We start from the raw sequence: 18,582 nt of genomic DNA, 5'->3' as shown, positions 1-18,582 counted from the left end.
CATTTGGGTGGTTCAGGACACAGGTGTAGCAATGGACATTAAAGGTCTGTCTTCTTGTGTGGATCATCTCACTGCAAGGGTACAAAACATTCAAGATTTTGTGGTTCAGAATCCGATGTTAGAACCGAGAATTCCTATTCCTGATTTGTTTTTTGGAGATAGAACTAAATTTCTGAGTTTCAAAAATAATTGTAAACTATTTCTGGCTTTGAAACCTCGCTCCTCTGGTGACCCAGTTCAACAAGTTAGAATCGTTATTTCTTTTTTGCGTGGCGACCCTCAGGACTGGGCATTTTCTCTTGCGTCAGGAGATCCTGCATTAAGTAATATCGATGCATTTTTCCTGGCGCTCGGATTGCTGTACGATGAGCCTAATTCTGTGGATCAGGCAGAGAAGAATTTGCTGGCTCTGTGTCAGGGTCAGGATGAAATAGAGGTATATTGTCAGAAATTTAGAAAGTGGTCCGTACTCACTCAGTGGAATGAAGGTGCGCTCGCAGCTATTTTCAGAAAAGGTCTCTCTGAAGCCCTTAAGGATGTCATGGTGGGATTTCCTATGCCTGCTGGTCTGAATGAGTCTATGTCTTTGGCCATTCAGATCGGTCGACGCTTGCGCGAGCGTAAATCTGTGCACCATTTGGCGGTATTACCTGAGCTTAAACCTGAGCCTATGCAGTGCGATAGGACTTTGACCAGAGTTGAACGGCAAGAACACAGACGTCTGAATGGGCTGTGTTTCTACTGTGGTGATTCCACTCATGCTATCTCTGATTGTCCTAAGCGCACTAAGCGGTTCGCTAGGTCTGCCACCATTGGTACGGTACAGTCAAAATTTCTTCTGTCTGTTACCTTGATCTGCTCTTTGTCATCGTATTCTGTCATGGCATTTGTGGACTCAGGCGCTGCTCTGAATTTGATGGACTTGGAGTATGCTAGGCGTTGTGGGTTTTTCTTGGAGCCCTTGCAGTGTCCTATTCCATTGAGAGGAATTGATGCTACGCCTTTGGCCAAGAATAAGCCTCAGTACTGGACCCAGCTGACCATGTGCATGGCTCCTGCACATCAGGAGGTTATTCGCTTTCTGGTGTTGCATAATCTGCATGATGTGGTCGTGTTGGGGTTGCCATGGCTACAAATCCATAATCCAGTATTAGATTGGAAATCCATGTCTGTGTCCAGCTGGGGTTGTCAGGGGGTACATGGTGATGTCCCATTTCTGACTATTTCGTCATCTACCCCTTCTGAGGTTCCTGAGTTCTTGTCTGATTACCGGGATTTATTTGATGAGCCCAAGTCCGATACCCTACCTCCGCATAGGGATTGTGATTGTGCTATCGATTTGATTCCTGGTAGTAAATTCCCAAAAGGTCGACTGTTTAATTTATCTGTGCCTGAGCACGCCGCTATGCGGAGTTATGTGAAGGAGTCTTTGGAGAAGGGGCATATTCGCCCGTCATCGTCGCCATTAGGAGCAGGGTTCTTTTTTGTAGCCAAGAAGGATGGTTCAATGAGACCTTGTATAGATTACTGCCTTCTAAATAAGATCACGGTTAAATTTCAGTACCCCTTGCCATTGTTATCTGATTTGTTTGCTCGGATTAAGGGGGCTAGTTGGTTCACCAAGATAGATCTTCGTGGTGCGTATAATCTTGTGCGTATTAAGCGAGGCGATGAGTGGAAAACTGCATTTAATACACCCGAGGGCCATTTTGAGTATCTAGTAATGCCATTCGGACTTGCCAATGCTCCATCAGTGTTTCAGTCCTTTATGCATGACATCTTCCGAGAGTACCTGGATAAATTCCTGATTGTGTACTTAGATGACATTTTGATCTTCTCGGATGATTGGGAGTCTCATGTGAAGCAGGTCAGAACGGTGTTTCAGGTCCTGCGTGCTAATTCTTTGTTTGTGAAGGGATCAAAGTGTCTCTTTGGTGTTCAGAAGGTTTCATTTTTGGGGTTCATCTTTTCCCCTTCTACTATCGAGATGGACCCTGTTAAGGTCCAAGCCATCCATAATTGGACTCAGCCGACATCTCTGAAAAGTCTGCAAAAGTTCCTGGGCTTTGCTAATTTTTATCGTCGCTTCATCTGCAATTTTTCTAGTATTGCTAAACCATTGACCGATTTGACCAAGAAAGGTGCTGATTTGGTCAATTGGTCTTCTGCTACGGTGGAAGCTTTTCAAGAGTTGAAGCGTCATTTTTCTTCTGCCCCTGTGTTGTGTCAACCAGATGTTTCGCTTCCGTTCCAGGTCGAGGTTGATGCTTCTGAGATTGGAGCAGGGGCTGTTTTGTCGCAGAGAAGTTCTGACTGCTCGGTGATGAAACCATGCGCCTTCTTTTCCAGGAAGTTTTTGCCTGCTGAGCGAAATTATGATGTGGGCAATCGAGAGTTGCTGGCCATGAAGTGGGCATTCGAGGAGTGGCGTCATTGGCTTGAAGGAGCTAAGCATCGCGTGGTGGTCTTGACTGATCATAAGAACTTGACTTATCTCGAGTCCGCTAAGCGGTTGAATCCTAGACAAGCTTGTTGGTCGTTGTTTTTTGCCCGTTTTGACTTTGTGATTTCATACCTTCCGGGTTCTAAAAATGTGAAGGCGGATGCTCTGTCTAGGAGTTTTGTGCCCGACTCTCCGGGTGTATCTGAGCCGGCGGGTATCCTCAAAGAGGGAGTAATTGTGTCTGCCATCTCCCCTGATTTGCGGCGGGTGCTGCAAAAATTTCAGGCTAATAAACCTGATCGTTGCCCAGCGGAGAAACTGTTTGTCCCTGATAGGTGGACGAATAAAGTTATCTCTGAGGTTCATTGTTCGGTGTTGGCTGGTCATCCTGGAATCTTTGGTACCAGAGAGTTAGTGGCTAGATCCTTTTGGTGGCCATCTCTGTCGCGGGATGTGCGTACTTTTGTGCAGTCCTGTGGGATTTGTGCTCGGGCTAAGCCCTGCTGTTCTCGTGCCAGTGGGTTGCTTTTGCCCTTGCCGGTCCCGAAGAGGCCTTGGACACATATCTCTATGGATTTTATTTCAGATCTTCCTGTCTCTCAAAAGATGTCAGTCATTTGGGTGGTCTGTGATCGCTTCTCTAAGATGGTCCATTTGGTACCCTTGTCTAAATTGCCTTCCTCCTCTGATTTAGTGCCATTGTTTTTCCAGCATGTGGTTCGTTTACATGGCATTCCAGAGAATATCGTTTCTGACAGAGGTTCCCAGTTTGTTTCGAGGTTTTGGCGAGCCTTTTGTGGTAGGATGGGCATTGACTTGTCTTTTTCCTCGGCTTTCCATCCTCAGACTAATGGCCAGACCGAACGAACCAATCAGACCTTGGAAACATATCTGAGATGCTTTGTTTCTGCTGATCAGGATGACTGGGTGTCCTTTTTGCCTTTGGCTGAGTTCACCCTTAATAATCGGGCCAGCTCGGCTACCTTGGTTTCACCGTTTTTCTGCAACTCTGGGTTCCATCCTCGTTTCTCTTCAGTGCAGGTTGAGTCTTCGGACTGTCCTGGTGTGGATACTGTGGTGGACAGGTTGCAGCAGATTTGGATTCATGTAGTGGACAATTTGACTTTGTCCCAGGAGAAGGCTCAACGTTTCGCTAATCGCAGACGCTGTGTGGGTCCCCGACTTCGGGTTGGGGACTTGGTTTGGTTATCTTCTCGTCATATTCCTATGAAGGTTTCCTCTCCTAAGTTTAAACCTCGTTTTATTGGTCCGTATAGGATTTCTGAGGTTCTTAATCCTGTGTCTTTTCGTCTGACCCTTCCAGATTCTTTTTCCATACATAACGTATTCCATAGGTCATTGTTGCGGAGATACGTGGCACCTATGGTTCCATCTGTTGATCCTCCTGCTCCGGTTTTGGTGGAGGGGGAGTTGGAGTATATTGTGGAGAAGATTTTGGATTCTCGTGTTTCAAGGCGGAAACTCCAGTATCTGGTTAAGTGGAAGGGTTATGCTCAGGAAGATAATTCCTGGGTCTTTGCCTCTGATGTCCATGCTCCCGATCTTGTTCGTGCCTTTCATATGGCTCATCCTGGTCGTCCTGGGAGCTCTGGTGAGGGTTCGGTGACCCCTCCTCAAGGATGGGGGGGGTACTGTTGTGAATTCTGTGGCAGAGCTCCCTCCTGTGGTCACAAGTGGTACTTCAGCTGGTTCTCTCTGTGAGCTTCCGTTGGTGGAGGAAAGTGGTACTGCGGCTTCTGAGTTTCCTTCCTCAGGTGATGTGGTGAAGTCGTTAGGTGCTGCTCTATTTAACTCCACCTAGTGCTTTGATCCTGGCCTCCAGTCAATGTTCTAGTATTGGACCTGTTTCCTCCTGGATCGTTCCTGTGGCCTGCTGCTCTGCTTAGCTAAGTTCCTCTTTGCTATTTGTCTGTTTTTTTCTGTCCAGCTTGTCAATTTGTTTTTTTCTGCTTGCTGGAAGCTCTGGGACGCAGAGGGTGTACCTCCGTGCCGTTAGTTCGGTACGGAGGGTCTTTTTGCCCCCTTTGCGTGGTTTTTGTAGGGTTTTGTGTTGACCGCAAAGTTACCTTTCCTATCCTCGCTCTGTTCAGAAAGTTGGGCCTCACTTTGCTAAATCTATTTCATCTCTACGTTTGTCTTTTCATCTTAACTCACGGTCATTATATGTGGGGGCTGCCTTTTCCTTTGGGGCATTTCTCTGAGGCAAGGTAGGCTTATTTTCTATCTTCAGGCTAGCTAGTTTCTCAGGCCGTGCCGAGTTGCATAGGGAACGTTAGGCGCAATCCACGGCTGCCTTTAGTGTGGTTGGAGAGGATTAGGGATTGCGGTCAACAGAGTTCCCACGTCTCAGAGCTCGTTCTTGTTTTTTGGGTTATTGCCAGGTCACTGTATGTGCGCTGACCTCTATGTCCATTGCGGTACTGAATTACCTTTCATAACAGAACAGCAGAATAGTGAGTGCAGCTCTGGAGGACCCTCACAATAAGGCAGGAAGAAACCGCAGAATAGTGAGTGCAGCTCTGGAGGACCCTCACAACAAGGCAGGAAGAAATCGCAGAATAGTGAGTGCAGCTCTGGAGGACCCTCACAATAAGGCAGGACGGAACAGCAGAATAGTGAGTGCAGCTCTGGAGGACCCTCACAATAAGGAAGGACGTAACAGCAGAATAGTGAGTGCAGCTCTGGAGGACCCTCACAAACAAGGCAGGATGAAACCGCAGAATAGTGAGTGCAGCTCTGGAGGACCCTCACAATAAGGCAGGACGAAACCACAGAATAGTGAGTGCAGCTCTGGAGGACCCTCACAATAAGGCAGGACAGAACAGCAGAATAGTGAGTGCAGCTCTGGAGGACCCTCACAATAAGGCAGGATGAAACAGCAGAATAGTGACTGCAGCTCTAGAGGACCCTCACAATAAGGCAGGATGAAACCGCAGAACAGTGAGTGCACAGCTCTGGAGGACCCTCACAATAAGGCAGGATGAAACAGCAGAATAGTGAGTGCAGCTCTGGAGGACCCTCACAATAAGGCAGGATGAAACCGCAGAATAGTGAGTGCGGCTCTGGAGGACCCTCACAATAAGGCAGGATGAAACCGCAGAATAGTGAGTGCGGCTCTGGAGGACCCTCACAATAAGGCAGGATGAAACCGCAGAATAGTGAGTGCAGCTCTAGAGGACCCTCACAATAAGGCAGGATGAAACAGCAGAATAGTGAGTGCAGCTCTGGAGGACCCTCACAATATGGAAGGACGTAACAGCAGAATAGTGAGTGCAGCTCTGGAGGACCCTCGCAATAAGGCAGGATGAAACCGCAGAATAGTGAGTGCACAGCTCTGGAGGACCCTCGCAATAAGGCAGGATGGAACAGCAGAATAGTGAGTGCAGCTTTGGAGGACCCTCACAATAAAGCAGGATGAAACCGCAGAATAGTGAGTGCAGCTCTGGAGGACCCTCGCAATAAGGCAGGATGGAACAGCAGAATAGTGAGTGCAGCTCTGGAGGACCCTCACAATAAGGCAGGATGAAACCGCAGAATAGTGACTGCAGCTCTGGAGGACCCTCACAATAAGGAAGGACGTAACAGCAGAATAGTGAGTGCAGCTCTGGAGGACCCTCGCAATAAGGCAGGATGGAACCGCAGAATAGTGAGTGCAGCTCTGGGGGACCCTCACAATAAGGAAGGACGTAACAGCAGAATAGTGAGTGCAGCTCTGGAGGACCCTCACAATAACGCAGGATGGAACCGCAGAATAGTGAGTGCAGCTCTGGAGGACCCTCACAATAAGGCAGGACGAAACCACAGAATAGTGAGTGCAGCTCTGGAGGACCCTCACAATAAAGCAGGACAGAACAGCAGAATAGTGAGTGCAGCTCTGGAGGACCCTCACAATAAGGCAGGATGAAACAGCAGAATAGTGACTGCAGCTCTAGAGGACCCTCACAATAAGGCAGGATGAAACCGCAGAACAGTGAGTGCACAGCTCTGGAGGACCCTCACAATAAGGCAGGATGAAACAGCAGAATAGTGAGTGCAGCTCTGGAGGACCCTCACAATAAGGCAGGATGAAACCGCAGAATAGTGAGTGCGGCTCTGGAGGACCCTCACAATAAGGCAGGATGAAACCGCAGAATAGTGAGTGCGGCTCTGGAGGACCCTCACAATAAGGCAGGATGAAACCGCAGAATAGTGAGTGCAGCTCTAGAGGACCCTCACAATAAGGCAGGATGAAACAGCAGAATAGTGAGTGCAGCTCTGGAGGACCCTCACAATATGGAAGGACGTAACAGCAGAATAGTGAGTGCAGCTCTGGAGGACCCTCGCAATAAGGCAGGATGAAACCGCAGAATAGTGAGTGCACAGCTCTGGAGGACCCTCGCAATAAGGCAGGATGGAACAGCAGAATAGTGAGTGCAGCTTTGGAGGACCCTCACAATAAAGCAGGATGAAACCGCAGAATAGTGAGTGCACAGCTCTGGAGTACCCTCACAATAAGGCAGGATGAAACAGCAGAATAGTGAGTGCGGCTCTGGAGGACCCTCACAATAAGGCAGGACGAAACAGCAGAATAGTGAGTGCAGCTCTGGAGGACCCTCACAATAAGGAAGGACGTAACAGCAGAATAGTGAGTGCAGCTCTGGAGGACCCTCGCAATAAGGCAGGATGAAACCGCAGAATAGTGAGTGCACAGCTCTGGAGGACCCTCACAATAAGGCAGGATGAAACCGCAGAATAGTGAGTGCAGCTCTGGAGGACCCTCGCAATAAGGCAGGTTGGAACAGCAGAATAGTGAGTGCAGCTCTGGAGGACCCTCACAATAAGGCAGGATGAAACCGCAGAATAGTGACTGCAGCTCTGGAGGACCCTCACAATAAGGAAGGACGTAACAGCAGAATAGTGAGTGCAGCTCTGGAAGACCCTCGCAATAAGGCAGGATGGAACCGCAGAATAGTGAGTGCAGCTCTGGGGGACCCTCACAATAAGGAAGGACGTAACAGCAGAATAGTGAGTGCAGCTCTGGAGGACCCTCACAATAACGCAGGATGGAACCGCAGAATAGTGAGTGCAGCTCTGGAGGACCCTCACAATAAGGCAGGATGAAACAGCAGAATAGTGAGTGCAGCTCTGGAGGACCCTCACAATAACGCAGGATGGAACCGCAGAAATGTGAGTGCAGCTCTGGAGGACCCTCACAATAAGGCAGGATGAAACAGCAGAATAGTGACTGCAGCTCTTTAGGTGACTGGAGGATAAGATGTGATGTAACAGCAGAATAGTGAGTGCAGCTCTGGAGGACCCTCACAATGAGGCAGGATGAAACCGCAGAATAGTGACTGCAGCTCTGGAGGTGACTGGAGGATAAGACGTGATGTATGGTGCAGTTCTGAGTGCAGCTCCAGAGGTAACTGCTTTGGTGAGCTCGGAGCGCCCCCTGCAGACAGTAATGACATACTCACCCAGCTGCTGTTCCTGATGAACAAATTCGTGTCCCGGGGACCAATCTCTTCAAAGTTTCCAAAACCACAGCCGGAAGCTCCCGGACCCCCCTGATGCGTGCAGAGGAGGGAGAAAGTCAGGACATCATACATACAGCACAGGAATGAGAGAGAGGCAGGGAAAGAGGGGAGGAGCCCGGAGGAGGTGGGGGAAGAGGGGAGGAGCCCAGAGGAGGTGGGGAAAGAGGGAGAGGAGGAGCCCGGAGGAGGCGGGGGAAGAGGGAGAGGAGGAGCCCAGAGGAGGCGGGGGAAGAGGGAGAGGAGGAGCCCAGAGGAGGCGGGGGAAGAGGGAGAAGCCCAGAGGAGGTGGGGAAAGAGGGAGAGGAGGAGCCCAGAGAAGGTGAGGGAAGAGGGAGGAGCCCAGAGGAGGTGGGGGAAGAGGGAGAAGCCCAGAGGAGGTGGGGAAAGAGGGAGAGGAGGAGCCCAGAGGAGGTGGGGGAAGAGGGAGAAGCCCAGAGGAGGTGGGGAAAGAAGGAGAGGAGGAGCCCAGTGGAGGCAGGGAAAGAGAGAGGGGAGGAGCCCGGAGGAGGCGGGGGAAGAGCCCAGAGGAGGCGGGGAAAGAGGGAGGGGAGGAGCCCAGAGGAGATGGGGAAAGAGGGAGGGGAGGAGCCCAGAGGAGGTGGGGAAAGAGGGAGGGGAGAAGCCTAGAGGAGGCAGGGGAAGAGGGAGAAGCCCAGAGGAGGTGGGGAAAGAGGGAGAGGAGGAGCCCAGAGGAGGTGGAGGAAGAGGGAGAAGCCCAGAGGAGGTGGGGAAAGAGGGGGAGGAGGAGCCCAGAGGAGGTGGGGGAAGAGGGAGAAGCCAAGAGGAGGTGGGGAAAGAGGGAGAGGAGGAGCCCAGAGGAGGTGGGGGAAGAGGGAGAAGCCCAGAGGAGGTGAGGAAAGAGGGAGGGGAGGAGCACAGAGGAGGCGGGGGAAGAGGGAGAGGAGGAGCCCAGAGGAGGTGGGGGAATAGGGAGAAGCCCAGAGGAGGTGGGGAAAGAGAGAGAGGAGGAGCCCGGAGGAGGTGGGGGAAGAGAGGAGGAGCCCGGAGGAGGTGGGGAAAGAGGGAGAGGAGGAGCCCAGAGGAGGTGGGGGAAGAGGGAGAAGCCCAGAGGAGGTGGGGGAAGAGGGAGGAGAGGAGCCCAGAGGAGGTGGGGGAAGAGGGAGAAGCCCAGAGGAGGTGGGGAAAGAGGGAGAGGAGGAGCCCAGAGGAGGCAGGGAAAGAGAGAGGGGAGAAGCCCGGAGGAGGCGGGGGAAGAGGGAGGGGAGGAGCCCGGAGGAGGCAGGGAAAGAAAGAGGGGAGGAGGTGGGGAAAGAGGCAGGGGAGGAGCCCAGAGGAGGTGGGGAAAGAGGGAGAGGAGGAGCCCAGAGGAGGTGGAGGAAGAGGGAGAAGCCCAAAGGAGGTAAGGAAAGAGGGAGAGGAGGAGCCCAGAGGAGGTGGAGGAAGAGGGAGAAGCCCAGAGGAGGTGGGGAAAGAGAGGGAGGAGGAGCCCAGAGGAGGTGGGGGAAGAGGGAGAAGCCCAGAGGAGGTGGGGAAAGAGGGAGAGGAGGAGCCCAGAGGAGGTGAGGAAAGAGGGAGGGGAGGAGCCCAGAGGAGGTGGGGGAAGAGGGAGAAGCCCAGAGGAGGTGGGGAAAGAGAGAGAGGAGGAGCCCGGAGGAGGTGGGGGAAGAGAGGAGGAGCCCGGAGGAGGTGGGGAAAGAGGGAGAGGAGGAGCCCAGAGGAGGTGGGGAAAGAGGGAGAAGCCCAGAGGAGGTGGGGAAAGAGGGAGAGGAGGAGCCCAGAGAAGGTGAGGGAAGAGGGAGGAGCCCAGAGGAGGTGGGGGAAGAGGGAGAAGCCCAGAGGAGGTGGGGAAAGAGGGAGAGGAGGAGCCCAGAGGAGGTGGGGGAAGAGGGAGAAGCCCAGAGGAGGTGGGGAAAGAAGGAGAGGAGGAGCCCAGTGGAGGCAGGGAAAGAGAGAGGGGAGGAGCCCAGAGGAGGTGGGGAAAGAGGGAGAGGAGGAGCCCGGAGGAGGTGGCAGAAAAGGGGAGGAGCCCGGAGGAGGCAGGGAAAGAGAGAGGGGAGAAGCCCGGAGGAGGTGGGGAAAGAGGCAGGGGAGGAGCCCAGAGGAGGCGGGGGAAGAGGGAGAAGCCCAGAGGAGGTGGGGGAAGCGGGAGGAGAGGAGCCCAGAGGAGGTGGGGGAAGAGGGAGAAGCCCAGAGGAGGTGGGGGAAGAGGGAGAAGCCCAGAGGAGGTGGGGGAAGAGGGAGGAGAGGAGCCCAGAGGAGGTGGGGGAAGAGGGAGAAGCCCAGAGGAGGTGGGGAAAGAGGGAGAGGAGGAGCCCAGAGGAGGCAGGGAAAGAGAGAGGGGAGGAGCCCGGAGGAGGCGGGGGAAGAGGGAGGGGAGGAGCCCGGAGGAGGCAGGGAAAGAAAGAGGGGAGGAGCCCGGAGGTGGGGAAAGAGGGAGGGGAGGAGCCCAGAGGAGGTGGGGAAAGAGGGAGAGGAGGAGCCCGGAGGAGGTGGAGGAAGAGGGAGAAGCCCAAAGGAGGTAAGGAAAGAGGGAGAGGAGGAGCCCAGAGGAGGTGGAGGAAGAGGGAGAAGCCCAGAGAAGGTGGGGAAAGAGAGGGAGGAGGAGCCCAGAGAAGGTGGGGAAAGAGAGGGAGGAGGAGCCCAGAGGAGGTGGGGGAAGAGGGAGAAGCCCAGAGGAGGTGGGGAAAGAGGGAGAGGAGGAGCCCAGAGGATGTGGGGGAAGAGGGAGAAGCCCAGAGGAGGTGAGGAAAGAGGGAGGGGAGGAGCACAGAGGAGGCGGGGGAAGAGGGAGAGGAGGAGCCCAGAGGAGGTGGGGGAAGAGGGAGAAGCCCAGAGGAGGTGGGGAAAGAGAGAGAGGAGGAGCCCGGAGGAGGTGGGGGAAGAGAGGAGGAGCCCGGAGGAGGCGGGGGAAGAGGGAGAGGAGGAGCCCAGAGGAGGTGGGGGAATAGGGAGAAGCCCAGAGGAGGTGGGGAAAGAGAGAGAGGAGGAGCCCGGAGGAGGTGGGGGAAGAGAGGAGGAGCCCGGAGGAGGTGGGGAAAGAGGGAGAGGAGGAGCCCAGAGGAGGTGGGGGAAGAGGGAGAAGCCCAGAGGAGGTGGGGGAAGAGGGAGGAGAGGAGCCCAGAGGAGGTGGGGGAAGAGGGAGAAGCCCAGAGGAGGTGGGGAAAGAGGGAGAGGAGGAGCCCAGAGGAGGCAGGGAAAGAGAGAGGGGAGAAGCCCGGAGGAGGCGGGGGAAGAGGGAGGGGAGGAGCCCGGAGGAGGCAGGGAAAGAAAGAGGGGAGGAGGTGGGGAAAGAGGCAGGGGAGGAGCCCAGAGGAGGTGGGGAAAGAGGGAGAGGAGGAGCCCAGAGGAGGTGGAGGAAGAGGGAGAAGCCCAAAGGAGGTAAGGAAAGAGGGAGAGGAGGAGCCCAGAGGAGGTGGAGGAAGAGGGAGAAGCCCAGAGGAGGTGGGGAAAGAGAGGGAGGAGGAGCCCAGAGGAGGTGGGGGAAGAGGGAGAAGCCCAGAGGAGGTGGGGAAAGAGGGAGAGGAGGAGCCCAGAGGAGGTGAGGAAAGAGGGAGGGGAGGAGCCCAGAGGAGGTGGGGGAAGAGGGAGAAGCCCAGAGGAGGTGGGGAAAGAGAGAGAGGAGGAGCCCGGAGGAGGTGGGGGAAGAGAGGAGGAGCCCGGAGGAGGTGGGGAAAGAGGGAGAGGAGGAGCCCAGAGAAGGTGAGGGAAGAGGGAGGAGCCCAGAGGAGGTGGAGGAAGAGGGAGAAGCCCAGAGGAGGTGGGGAAAGAGAGGGAGGAGGAGCCCAGAGGAGGTGGGGGAAGAGGGAGAAGCCCAGAGGAGGTGGGGAAAGAGGGAGAGGAGGAGCCCAGAGGAGGTGAGGAAAGAGGGAGGGGAGGAGCCCAGAGGAGGTGGGGGAAGAGGGAGAAGCCCAGAGGAGGTGGGGAAAGAGAGAGAGGAGGAGCCCGGAGGAGGTGGGGGAAGAGAGGAGGAGCCCGGAGGAGGTGGGGAAAGAGGGAGAGGAGGAGCCCAGAGAAGGTGAGGGAAGAGGGAGGAGCCCAGAGGAGGTGGGGGAAGAGGGAGAAGCCCAGAGGAGGTGGGGAAAGAGGGAGAGGAGGAGCCCAGAGGAGGTGGGGGAAGAGGGAGAAGCCCAGAGGAGGTGGGGAAAGAAGGAGAGGAGGAGCCCAGTGGAGGCAGGGAAAGAGAGAGGGGAGGAGCCCAGAGGAGGTGGGGAAAGAGGGAGAGGAGGAGCCCGGAGGAGGTGGCAGAAAAGGGGAGGAGCCCGGAGGAGGCAGGGAAAGAGAGAGGGGAGAAGCCCGGAGGAGGTGGGGAAAGAGGCAGGGGAGGAGCCCAGAGGAGGCGGGGGAAGAGGGAGAAGCCCAGAGGAGGTGGGGGAAGCGGGAGGAGAGGAGCCCAGAGGAGGTGGGGGAAGAGGGAGAAGCCCAGAGGAGGTGGGGGAAGAGGGAGAAGCCCAGAGGAGGTGGGGGAAGAGGGAGGAGAGGAGCCCAGAGGAGGTGGGGGAAGAGGGAGAAGCCCAGAGGAGGTGGGGAAAGAGGGAGAGGAGGAGCCCAGAGGAGGCAGGGAAAGAGAGAGGGGAGGAGCCCGGAGGAGGCGGGGGAAGAGGGAGGGGAGGAGCCCGGAGGAGGCAGGGAAAGAAAGAGGGGAGGAGCCCAGAGGAGGTGGGGAAAGAGGGAGAGGAGGAGCCCGGAGGAGGTGGAGGAAGAGGGAGAAGCCCAGAGAAGGTGGGGAAAGAGAGGGAGGAGGAGCCCAGAGGAGGTGGGGGAAGAGGGAGAAGCCCAGAGGAGGTGGGGAAAGAGGGAGAGGAGGAGCCCAGAGGATGTGGGGGAAGAGGGAGAAGCCCAGAGGAGGTGAGGAAAGAGGGAGGGGAGGAGCACAGAGGAGGCGGGGGAAGAGGGAGAGGAGGAGCCCAGAGGAGGTGGGGGAAGAGGGAGAAGCCCAGAGGAGGTGGGGAAAGAGAGAGAGGAGGAGCCCGGAGGAGGTGGGGGAAGAGAGGAGGAGCCCGGAGGAGGTGGGGAAAGAGGGAGAGGAGGAGCCCAGAGGAGGTGGGGAAAGAGGGAGAAGCCCAGAGGAGGTGGGGAAAGAGGGAGAGGAGGAGCCCAGAGGAGGTGGGGGAAGAGGGGAGGAGCCCGGAGGAGGTGGGGAAAGAGGGAGAGGAGGAGCCCAGAGGAGCTGGGGGAAGAGGGAGAAGCCCAGAGGAGGTGGGGGAAGAGGGAGGAGAGGAGCCCAGAGGAGGTGGGGGAAGAGGGAGAAGCCCAGAGTAGGTGGGGAAAGAGGGAGAGGAGGAGCCCAGAGGAGGCAGGGAAAGAGAGAGGGGAGGAGCCCGGAGGAGGCGGGGGAAGAGGGAGGGGAGGAGCCCGGAGGAGGCGGGGGAAGAGGGAGGGGAGGAGTCCGGAGGAGGCAGGGAAAGAAAGAGGGGAGGAGCCCGGAGGAGGTGGGGAAAGAGGCAGGGGAGGAGCCCAGAGGAGGCGGGGGAAGAGGGAGAAGCCCAGAGGAGGTGGGGAAAGAGGGAGAAGCCCAGAAGAGGTGGGGAAAGAGGGAGGGGAGGAGCCCAGAGGAGGTGGGGGAAGAGGGAGAGGAGGAGCCCAGAGGAGGTGGGGAAAGAGGGAGAGGAGGAGCCCAGAGGAGGTGGCAGAAAAGGGGAGGAGCCCGGAGGAGGCAGGGAAAGAGAGAGGGGAGAAGCCCGGAGGAGGTGGGGAAAGAGGCAGGGGAGGAGCCCAGAGGAGGCGGGGGAAGAGGGAGAAGCCCAGAGGAGGTGGGGAAAGAGGGAGAGGAGGAGCCCAGAGGAGGTGGAGGAAGAGGGAGAAGCCCAGAGGAGGTGGGAAAAGAGGGAGAGGAGGAGCCCAGAGGAGGTGGGGGAAGAGGGAGAAGCCCAGAAGAGGTGGGGAAAGAGGGAGAGGAGGAGCCCAGAGGAGGCGGGGGAAGAGGGAGAAGCCCAGAGGAGGTGGGGAAAGAGGGAGAGGAGGAGCCCAGAGGAGGTGGGGAAGAGGGAGGGGAGGAGCCCAGAGGAGGCGGGGGAAGAGGGAGAGGAGCCCAGAGGAGGTAGGGGAAGAGGGAGAAGCCCAGAGGAGGTGGGGAAAGAGGGAGAGGAGGAGCCCAGAGGAGGCAGGGAAAGAGAGAGGGGAGGAGCCCGGAGGAGGCGGGGGAAGAGGGAGGGGAGGAGCCCAGAGGAGGCGGGGAAGAGGGAGGGGAGGAGCCCGGAGGAGGCGGGGGAAGAGGGAGAGGAGGAGCCCGGAGGAGGCAGGGAAAGAGAGGGGAGGAGCCCGGAGGAGGCGGGGGAAGAGGGAGGGGAGGAGCCTGGAGGTGGTGGGGAAAGAGGGAGGGGAGGAGCCCAGAGGAGGTGGGGAAAGAGAGAGGGGAGGAGCCCGGAGGAGGCGGGGGAGAGGGAGGGGAGGAGCCCAGAGGAGGCGGGGGAAGAGAGAGGGGAGGAGGAAGGGGAAGAGGGAGAGGAAGAGCCCAGAGGAGGCGGGGAAGAGGGAGAGGAGGAGCCCGGAGGAGGCGGGGGAAGAGGGAGAGGAGGAGCCCGGAGGGGGAAGAGGGAGAGAAGCCCAGAGGAGGTGGGGAAAGAGAGAGGGGAGGAGCCCGAAGGAGGCGGGGGAGAGGGAGGGGAGGAGCCCAGAGGAGGCGGGGGAAGAGGGAGAGGAGGAGCCCAGAGGAGGTGGGGAAAGAGAGAGGGGAGGAGCCCAGAGGAGGCAGGGGAAGAGGGAGAGGAGGAGCCCAGAGGAGGTGGGGAAAGAGGGAGGGGAGGAGCCGGGGAAAGAGAGGGCAGGAGCCCGGAGGAGGCGGGGGAGAGGGAGGGGAGGAGCCCAGAGGAGGTGGGGAAAGAGGGAGGGGAGGGGCCTGGAGGAGGCGGGGAAAGAGAGAGGGGAGGAGCCCGGAGGAGAGAGAGGGGAGGAGCCCAGAGGAGGTGGGGAAAGAGGGAGAGGAGCCTAGAGGAGGCGGGGGAAGAGAGAGGGGAGCAGCCCAGAGGAGGCAGGGGAAGAGGGAGGGAAGGAGCCCAGAGGAGGTGGGGAAAGAGGGAGGGGAGGAGCCCAGAGGAGGTGGGGAAAGAGGGAGGGGAGAAGCCCGGAGGAGGTGGGGAAAGAGGGAGAGGAGGAGCCCAGAGGAGGTGGGGAAAGAGGGAGGGGAGGAGTCTGGAGGCGGGGACAGAGGGGAGGAGCACAGAGGAGGCAGGGAAGGAGTCCAGAGGAGGCGGGAAAGAGGGAGGGGAGGAGGCGGGAAAAGAGGGAGGGGAGGAGCATGGAGAAGGCGGGAAAAGAGGGAGGAGCCCAGAGAAGGCGGGGAAAGAGGGAGGGGAGGAGCCCAGAGGCGGGGACAGAGGGGAGGAGCCCAGAGGAGGCGGGGAAGGAGCCCAGAGGAGGCGGGGAAAGAGGGAGGGGAGGAGGTGGGAAAAGAGGGAGGGGTGGAGTCCGGGAAAGAGGGAGGGGAGGAGCATGGAGAAGGCGGGGAAAGAGGGAGGAGCCCAGAGAAGGCGGGGAAAGAGGGAGGGAAGGAGCCCGGAGGCGGGGACAGATGGGAGGAGTCCGGAGGAGGCGGGAAAAAGGGAGGGGAGAAGCCCGGAGGAGGCAGGGAAAGAGAGGGGAGGGGTCGGGGAAATAGGGAGGGGAGGAGCATGGAGGAGGCGGGGAAAGAGGGAGGAGCCCAGAGAAGGTGGGGAAAGAGGGAGGGGAGGTGCCCAGAGAAGGCGGGGAAAGAGGGAGGGGAGGAGCCCAAGGAGGTGGAGAGAGGGGAGGGGTGGAGTCCGGAGGAGGCGGGGATAGAGAGAGGGGAGGAGCCTGGAAAAGAGGGAGGGGAGGACCCCAGAGGAGGCAGGAAAATACGGAGGGGAGGAGCCTGGAAATGGTGGGGAAAGGGGGAGGGTAGCAGCCCAGAGAATGCGGTGAAAGAGGGAGGGGAAGAGCCTGGAGGAGTTGGGGAAAGAGGGAGGGGAGGAGCCTGGAGGAGGCGGGGAAAGAGGGAGGGCTGGTGCGCAGAGGAGGCAAGGAAAGCGGGAGGGGCCCAGAGGAGGTGGGGAAAGAGAGTAGGGGTTGAGTCCGGAGGGGGTGGAGGGGAATAGGCGGAGCCCAGGGACAGAGGGAGGGCTGGAGGCCGGGGTTACAGGGAGGGGCAGAGCTTTGGGATAGAGGGAGGGGTGGAGCCCAGAGGAGGCAGGAGGGGAAGAGCCCAGAGAAGGTGGGGAAAGAAGGAGGGGAAGAGCCCGGAGGAGGCGGGGAAAGAGGGAGGGGAGGAGCCCGTAGGCCAGGAAAGAGGGGAGGAGCCTGGAGGAGGAGGGGAAAGAGGGAGGGGAGGAGCCCAGAGGAGGTGGGGAAAGCGGGAGAGGCCCGGGGGAGGCGGAGAAAGGGGATGGGTGGAGCCCAGAAATAGAGGGAGCGGCGGAGTCCGGGGGTAGAGGAAGGGGCAGAGCACGGGGTTAGAGGAAGGGGCAGAGCACGGGGGATAGATGGAGCCAGGGATAGAGGGAGGGGAAAGAGGGAGAGGCGGAGCACGGGGAAATAGGGAGAGGCGGAGCCTGGGGAAAGAGGGAGAGGCGGAGCCTGGGAAAAGAGAGAGAGGCGGAGCCCGGGGAAAGAGGGAGAGGCGGAGCCTGGGGAAAGAGGGAGAAGCGGAGCCTGGGAAAAGAGGGAGAGGCGGAGCCTGGGAAAAGAGGGAGAGGCGGAGCCCGGGGAAAGAGGGAGAGGCGGAGCCTGGGGAAAGAGGGAGAAGCGGAGCCTGGGAAAAAGGGAGAGGCGGAGCCCCGGGAAAGAGGGAGAGGCGGAGCCTGGGGAAAGAGGGAGAGGCGGAGCCTGGGAAAAGAGGGAGAGGCGGAGCCTGGGAAAAGAGGGAGAGGCGGAGCCCGGGGAAAGAGGGAGAGGCGGAACCCGGGGAAAGAGGGAGAGGCGGAGCCCGGGAAAAGAGGGAGAGGCGGAGCCCGGGGAAAAAGGGAAAGGTGGAGCCCAGAGGATGGGGAGGGAGGAGCCTGTAGGGAGAAGAGCAGATGGGAGGAGACTGAGGGGAAGGAGCCTGGAGGATAGGGATGGAGGAGATAAGAAAGGGGAGCTCTGGCGCTCTAATACAATGGTAGGAGCATGAGGCCCAGGAAGATGGGAGGAGCCAGAAAGCAGGAGGTCAGATCTAAAGCCTGGAGGGGAGGTGACAGGGGTGAAGCAATCACATCCCAGCAGTGTCCCTACCTGCAGCCACATGACCAGGGGCACCTCTGTGTAGTTCCTCGTTGGGTGGTTGGCGTAGTAGAGCCACCAGAACATGTGGGCATCTTTCCTGACCGTCACGTAGCCCCAGTCCTCCATGGCCTCAGTCATCCTCGCCGGCCGGCCTAACAGAGAAAGCAGCAGGTGGGGTCCTGTCATGCCACAAAGTGATGGGCAGGGGGTAAAAAGTCCCCGAAATCACCAGACAAGGGGTAAAAGACTTCCCTCACCTCTAGGAGGAGATAGTACAAAATAATGAGAGCAACAGGAGGCTGGGAGCGATCACTACAAAGAGGAGGAGGCTGGGAGCAATCACTACATAGAGGAGGAGGAGCAGGAGGAGGCTGGGAGCGATCACTACAAAGAGGAGGAGCAGGAGGAGGCTGGGAGCGATCACTACAAAGAGGAGGAGGAGCAGGAGGAGGCTGGGAGCGATCACTAGACAGAGGATGAGCAGAAGGAGGCTGGGAGCGATCACTACATAGAGTAGGAGGAGCAGGAGGAGGCTGGGAGCGATCACAACATAGAGGAGGAGGAGCAGGAGGAGGCTGGGAGCGATCACAACATAGAGGAGGAGGAGCAGGAGGAGGCTGGGAGCGATCACTAGACAGAGGATGAGCAGGAGGAGGCTGGGAGCGATCACTACATAGAGGAGGAGCAGGAGGAGGCTGGGAGCGATCACTACATAGAGGAGGAGGAGCAGGAGGAGGCTGGGAGCGATCACTACAAAGAGGAGGAGGAGCAGGAGGAGGCTGGGAGCGATCACTACATAGAGGAGGAGGAGCAGGAGGAGGCTGGGAGCGATCACTACAAAGAGGAGGAGGAGCAGGAGGAGGCTGGGAGCGATCACTACAAAGAGGAGGAGGAGCAGGAGGAGGCTGGGAGCGATCACTACATAGAGGAAGAGGAGGCTGGGAGCGATCACTACATAGAGGAGGAGGAGGAGGAGGAGGCTGGGCCTACATCACTACATAGAGGACGAGGAGCAACCACTACATAGAGGAGGAGGAGGCTGGGAGCGATCACTACATAGAGGAGGAGGAGGCTGGGCCTACATCACTACATAGAGGAGTAGCAGGAGGAGGCTGGGCCTACATCACCACATAGAGGAGGAGTAACCACTACATAGAGGAGGAAGCTGGGGAGCGATCACTATATAGAGGAGAAGCAGGAGGAGGCTGGGCCTACACCACTACATAGAGGAGGAGGCTGGGGAGCGATCACTATATAGAGGAGGAGGAGCAGGAGGAGGCTGGGCCTACATCACTACATAGAGGAGGAGGAGGAGCAACCACTACATAGAGGAGGTGGAGGCTGGGAGCGATCACTATATAGAGGAGGAGCAGGAGGAGGCTGGGCCTACATCACTACATAGAGGAGGAGGAGGCTGGGAGCGATCACTATATAGAGGAGGAGCAGGAGGAGGCTGGGCCTACATCACTACATAGAGGAGGAGCA

The 18,582-nt window shown here is 57.8% G+C and overlaps 1 protein-coding gene across 2 annotated transcripts in view; it reads right to left on the bottom strand.

Annotated features, from left to right (window-relative positions):
- The window catches only part of SCPEP1 (serine carboxypeptidase 1), a 62,707-nt gene that overhangs the window by 30,567 nt on the left and 13,558 nt on the right, over positions 1-18,582 (bottom strand). For both annotated transcript variants that reach the window (XM_069748714.1, XM_069748715.1), the window contains exons 2-3: positions 17,107-17,249; positions 7,921-8,010 (exon numbers count right to left, since the gene is read on the bottom strand). In XM_069748714.1, coding sequence (XP_069604815.1) covers positions 7,921-8,010; positions 17,107-17,249 — 233 coding nt within the window. The remainder of the gene's footprint in view (positions 1-7,920; positions 8,011-17,106; positions 17,250-18,582) is intronic.

This window comes from Ranitomeya imitator, chromosome 2, assembly GCF_032444005.1.
Source record: "Ranitomeya imitator isolate aRanImi1 chromosome 2, aRanImi1.pri, whole genome shotgun sequence".
In the NCBI taxonomy this organism is placed as follows: Eukaryota; Metazoa; Chordata; class Amphibia; order Anura; family Dendrobatidae; genus Ranitomeya; species Ranitomeya imitator.
This window is presented reverse-complemented; position numbering and strand designations above follow the sequence as displayed.